The 5220-nt window shown below is 58.7% G+C and overlaps 5 protein-coding genes across 5 annotated transcripts, besides 2 other annotated features; all 5 read left to right on the top strand.

Annotated features, from left to right (window-relative positions):
• On the top strand, positions 1-302 carry TraAM80_09802 (uncharacterized protein; the record flags this gene model as incomplete). Its single annotated transcript, XM_029386464.1, has 1 exon — positions 1-302. A coding segment is annotated over one exon (302 nt), but the record flags the coding sequence as incomplete, so codon positions are not given.
• A 504-nt stretch (positions 303-806) lies between these two features.
• Positions 807-842: a microsatellite.
• A 165-nt stretch (positions 843-1007) lies between these two features.
• TraAM80_09801 (surface protease GP63) lies at positions 1008-3188 on the top strand (the record flags this gene model as incomplete). Its single annotated transcript, XM_029386463.1, has 1 exon — positions 1008-3188. One exon carries the CDS (start codon positions 1008-1010, stop codon positions 3186-3188), a length of 2181 nt encoding a protein of 726 aa, XP_029233683.1.
• Positions 3189-3644: 456 nt separating this feature from the next.
• On the top strand, positions 3645-4184 carry TraAM80_09800 (uncharacterized protein; the record flags this gene model as incomplete). Its single annotated transcript, XM_029386462.1, has 1 exon — positions 3645-4184. The coding sequence occupies one exon, from the start codon at positions 3645-3647 to the stop codon at positions 4182-4184; it is 540 nt and encodes a 179-aa protein (XP_029233682.1).
• Positions 4185-4231: 47 nt separating this feature from the next.
• Positions 4232-4585, top strand: TraAM80_09799 (uncharacterized protein; the record flags this gene model as incomplete). The annotated part of the gene is made up of 1 exon (XM_029386461.1): positions 4232-4585. The coding sequence occupies one exon, from the start codon at positions 4232-4234 to the stop codon at positions 4583-4585; it is 354 nt and encodes a 117-aa protein (XP_029233681.1).
• A 200-nt stretch (positions 4586-4785) lies between these two features.
• Positions 4786-4804: a microsatellite.
• A 45-nt stretch (positions 4805-4849) lies between these two features.
• On the top strand, positions 4850-5220 carry TraAM80_09798 (leishmanolysin; the record flags this gene model as incomplete). Its single annotated transcript, XM_029386460.1, has 1 exon — positions 4850-5220. A coding segment is annotated over one exon (371 nt), but the record flags the coding sequence as incomplete, so codon positions are not given.

The raw sequence follows: 5220 nt of genomic DNA, 5'->3' as shown, positions 1-5220 counted from the left end.
AAAGAGGGAAGGTGAGGAAGAGGAAGTCGCCGGAGCGCAAGTTGCGGGCAGCCCACAAACCACTCAGACGACAAGAGATGGACGCCAGGCGGGGACAACTCCACAGAATTCTCCTGCAGTTGGTGCTGCTGCTGCTGGCGGTGCTCAGGCTGGGCAGCCCACTGCGGAGGATGGCGGCGACACGCAAACCTCCGTTTCTGCGGTGTGAGCGGGAGCAGCACCTGACAAGGCGGCTGGTGCACCGAAAGGCAGTGCGAAGGCAACAGCAGATCCGCCAGCTGCGGACACCACCCACACAGTGACTGCGACAGCCGACAGTGACGGCAGCACCGCGGCCTCGCACTGCACCTCCCTCCTTGCGCTGCTTCTTCTTGCGTGTGCGGCGGCTGCTGCGATGGCGGTTGTGTGAGGGAGCGGTGCGCAGCTCGTCTTGTTTTTTGTTTTTGTTTCTCTTTCTTTTTGTGTGTGTCCTCCTGCACGGAGTGTCGCCCTCGCCGCACCCCACGAGGCACACGCATAATGTGCTCATACATGCACGTCCACTCATGCAGGCCCGTTGGTTGTTTTTTTTGCCTTCACCGCGTCGCTGCCGTCGTGCCTGGCTGCATGGGTAAAGCAGCGTAACCGTTTTTGTTATTTTGATTGTTTCCATTGCCTTCAGTGGGCGACCTCCCTCCCTCCCTCCTCCTTCCTGGATTGGGCTGTACGGGAAGCGAGGGCGTGTGTGTGTGTGCTGGTCGTCCCACCTGCTGCTGCGCGTCCCCACTGCTCGGTGGACGCTCCACGCTTCGGCTTCACTTCACGGGGTTTGTTTTTTTTTGTTTGTTGGTTGTGTTTTTGTTGGGTGCAATTATTCTTTAGCCTTTGCCTTAGGCGTCTTTTTTTTGCAGGCGCCTGCTTGTTTGTGTGTGTGTGTGCCCTTTTCTCCGTCTCTTTCTCGTGTCCACGTTGTTGGCCGCTCGTTGTCGAAGCAGCAAAGAAGCATTATTTTGTTTTACGCGCACGTCATGCTGCGGTTTCCCCCTGCCTCGCCGCAGTCTGCGCGGCTGCTGATGGTAATTGTGGTGGCGGTGTGTTGTGGCTGCAGCTGCGTTGCTGCGGGCCCGGTGTCGTACCCGTGCAGCTTCGATGAGGTGATGCGGGGTGAGAAGTTGTTGTTTGCCGCGGTGGTGAAAGTCGTCCCTTCGGCAGGCGAGCCTCAGTCGGAGACGTACGTTGTCGTGAAGGAAGAGTGGGCGCCGATCCGCATTGTGGCGTCAATGAAGGACCTGGAGGATAATAACAAGCATTGCGGGTCGCCTATGCTTAACAGACCGAATTTGCGTGGCGGAACTGTCAGCTGTTCACAAGAAGACGTTTTAACTCGAAATGGCAAGAAAGAAATACTCACCAGCGCCATTAATGTCGCCATCAAACTGCACGCGGACCGTCTTCTTGTCCAGCCGCTGAAGGGTCCGTTGAAGGTGCCAGACTTCCCCAGTGGCAGCATTTGCGGGCAGTTCACGGTGCCTCCTGAGCACAATTCCAAGGGCGTTGACAATGCTGACATGGTGCTGTATGTGGCGGCTGCGCCGGGCGGTGTGTGGGCGTTGCCGTGCGCCACGCTGGAGAACGGCCGCCCAATCGTTGGGGTTGTGAACTTTGGCCCGGCGGATTTGCGTTTTCTCCGGCTCGCCACCCGCATCGCTGCGCACGAGATCGCCCATGCCTTGGGGTTCGACTACGGGAAGATGGTGGCGAGCCGCATGGTGACGAATGTGACCAGCGTGCGTGGCAGGGCGTTGTCGGTGGTGGTGAACTCGACGAACGCCGCGATGGCTGCGAGGGAGCACTACAACTGCGACAACATTCAGGGCATGGAGCTGTATGACTTCAAGGGGGACGGGACAACGCTGCAGTCGCACTGGTCACATCGCAACGCGAAGGACGAGCTGATGGCTCCGCTCGGGGGTGCCGGCTACTACACGGAGCTGACGCTGGCCGCCTTCGCCGACTTGGGCTACTACAAGGTGAACTGGGCGATGGCGGAGCCGATGGGTTGGGGCAGGCAGTCGGGGTGTGACCTGCTGGAAAAGAAGTGCTCTGAACTCGTGAGTAAATATCCCAAAATGTTCTGTCAACGGGGCGGTCCCCACCTGCGCTGCACGTCAGATCGTTATTTCAACGGAACGTGCGATTCGAACATCATTGAAATGTCGCCCAATGTGCAAACGGACGTGTGCTTAACGGTTGCGGCTTTGGTGCCTACGGAGGACTTTAATCACGTCTTTAAGCAGGAGCAGCAACAGCGGGGGAAAAAAGGCCCACAAGGTCAAAAAAAGAAGACAGAAAAACTGCCTAATCCCACGTGGTGCCTGGACAGGAATCTTCCACCCAATGAGGAGGCGGAGGAGGAGGAATACGAACAACCAGATGCCGTCGTTTACGCAGAGGTGATGTGTGCCGGAAACGAGGTCAAGCTGAAAACAGGGAGTGGGGTTTTATGGCAGGCGTGCAAGGCCGGAGATACAGTCACCGGGAGCCGCACCCCTTTCAATAACGAGGGCGTCATCTGCCCTGAACACGCGGAAGTGTGCACGATATCCGTTAACGGCAGCAGCCTTCTCCCAGTGGTTAAATGGAACGGCGAAGAGAAGGTGTGGAAGAGAACGGCCCCTGCAACCCCTGTGGAAAAGCCAGCGCCAGTGCCAGTGCCAGTGCCGTCAGAGGGTGAACCCGACAGCGGCAGCAGTGAGCAGTCTGGACGTCCACCGTCAACGCCTTCTGCTCCTGGCGGTGGAACTGGCAACAACGGTTCGGAAAGCGGCGCCCCGTCGACGGAGCAGGAATCCATTCCTGTGGCTCCGCAGGGGGCAGGAAACGGGAGCGAACACCACGATAACAACCACGGCGCCGCGGGTGGTGTGAGTGCGTTTGGAGAAAAACAGCCAACGAATGAGGACGCAGCCGACGAGGCGGGTGCCGGTGGAAACGCTGCAGGACTCGACGGCCATGATGCGACGGGGGGCGCACCAGGCCCGGTGGAACTTCCGCGGAGGGACGATGACGATGCCGCGGTGGGACGCGGTGATGGCGGGGGAGGCAAGAGGGACGCCTCGTCTCCGACCCACGGTGGTGACACCGTGGCGTCTGCTGGTCTCTCTCCGTTTTTGCTTCTTGCCATTGTCGCCGCTGCAGCACTTTATTGAGCATTGGCGTGGGTGGCCCTGCACGGTGCGGCAACCGCGCCCACCTCCTGCGTGGTCCGCCCCCAGCAGTGCATGCGCAATAAAGAAATAAACCCATTTATGTTTATGCCCTTTTATGCACATATATACGCCTGTACTGTATACGCTCCGTTTTTCTTTGTTTTTGATATCAGGAATGCCGTTTCACACACTCCACCCTCTTACTTTGCCTGCTTATAATGGAACCCATATACAATTCCATCTTTTATTTTCTTGTTTTGCGAATACCAATCGTTTTTACTCTTTCTGAAGAATGCAGTGCGGTGTTTGTGTGTGTGCGAGGGACCCCGCTTGCATTCAGAGTTTTGTTGTTTTCAATTTTGCCTTGGCTTTGCGTAATGATGCTTCCCTTCGTGTGTGTGTGTGTGTTTTGGGGACGACGGTAAGTGAGGTATGTGGAGGGGCAAATAATTGCTGATGCTAGGCGGTGTGGTGCTGCCGTGCGGTTTGCCTGCCAGTGCGGCGGCATTGTGGGTGCGCTTTGCCTCCATCTTGTTGTGGTTGCAGCTGAAGGGCAGCTGGGATGCTGGTGGGAGGGGAGCTGAAGGCGAGCAGCGGGCTTTTGTGCGGCGCATCTTTTCCCACGCGCCCTGCAGCCGCAGCCGTTTGGGCAGCTTCCCTGGAAGGGCACCTTGTGCGGTTGCTGTGTCGTCTTCGGGTGCCGCCTCCGTGGCGACCGGAGCGGCGTGTGTGCGGGCGTTTGAAGTGCCTCGCAGAGTGCCGCAGCCGCGCATTTTTTTGAGCACAGTCTTGGGGAACGCTTCCACCAAATGTAGCGAGCTACGACAGGAGCTTGGCAGCATTGATGGGTGTGTGCCGGAGGCCGTTGCCTTCGCGTCGACGGCGGACTTGTCTCTGTTCATCGCGGGTTGTTGCGGACCGACTCGCGCCGCTGGTGCTTCTCCTGGTGACGGCGTCAATGTTTCGACGCAGCAGGGGTGGACTCTACGTGAGTAGTGTGATTGGGATTGCAGGCAGGGACGCAGTTCTTCTTCTCTTGGCGTATGGACGAGCCTTCTATGCGGTCGTCGGAACCACGTTCCGGAAGCCCACGGCGCGGTTTGCTCTGCAGAGGCGCGCTGCTACGGATTGGGGCACTCATGGGAGACGCGGTGCCGTGCTGCGGCTGCCGGGGCCTCGACGCCTTTGTGTGTCACGCGGTGGGCATTGTGCGGCACACGTTGCGGCGGGATCACGGCATCTCGGGAGTGTGCCCGGTTTGTATTTTGTTTGTCGCGTGGTGTTGGGCGTGGAGCTCACGTCGCGGCGTGGTGCGTTGCTGCAGTGTGGCTGTGGCGAAGGTGCAAGGAGGCAGGGTAGACATGACGCGCGGCAGGCGTACCTGCAGCTGCAGTTAGTGTCCGACAGGAGCGGGGAACGGACAGACGACACTGGCCGCATGACCGCTGCGCCGCGGCAGTGCGACACAAACATGCCGGTCGCTGAAGGGCCTGGCTAAGGCGGGGGCAGCGTGTGCCTCGTGCCGTGTACACCGAGTTGGAAGAGTTTGATTGGTTTTGTTGCTTTATGTTCGTTGTAAGTCTTTTGCTCTTTTTTCTATATATATATATATATATTCCCCGCCTAAAAGGCCTGCGCCACCACTAATAATGCCGCTGCTCATGCTCAAACAGAAGCAACACAGGCAGTTTATTCAGGCGATGTGCCAGCCACGCCGCAGCACGCCGTTTCTCCTACTGGCGGTGTTTTTGCTGCTGTTGGTGTGTTGCACCGCTGGGTGCCTCGCCGTCGCTCCCGCCCGGAAGCACCGCTGCGGGTTTGCCGAGATGATGAGGAGGGGGCCGCTGGCGACTGCGGTGGTACGTGACGTGCCGCGCAGAGGACAGGGCGAGATGCATGCGTACACCGTCGCCGCACAAGGCGTGGGGAGTGAGTGGGCCCCGATCCGCATCAAGGTGTCTGCGAAGGACATGGACGATCAGTTGAAGCACTGCCTCCCAGGGAAGCATTGGCGCCTGGTCGGTAACAGCTG

The sequence above is a fragment of the Trypanosoma rangeli genome (assembly GCF_003719475.1).
Source record: "Trypanosoma rangeli strain AM80 chromosome Unknown Tra_15.4_contig_00684, whole genome shotgun sequence".
Taxonomy (NCBI): domain Eukaryota; phylum Euglenozoa; class Kinetoplastea; order Trypanosomatida; family Trypanosomatidae; genus Trypanosoma; species Trypanosoma rangeli.
Note: the sequence above shows the minus strand (reverse complement) of the source record. Positions and strands in the feature narration are given on the sequence as shown.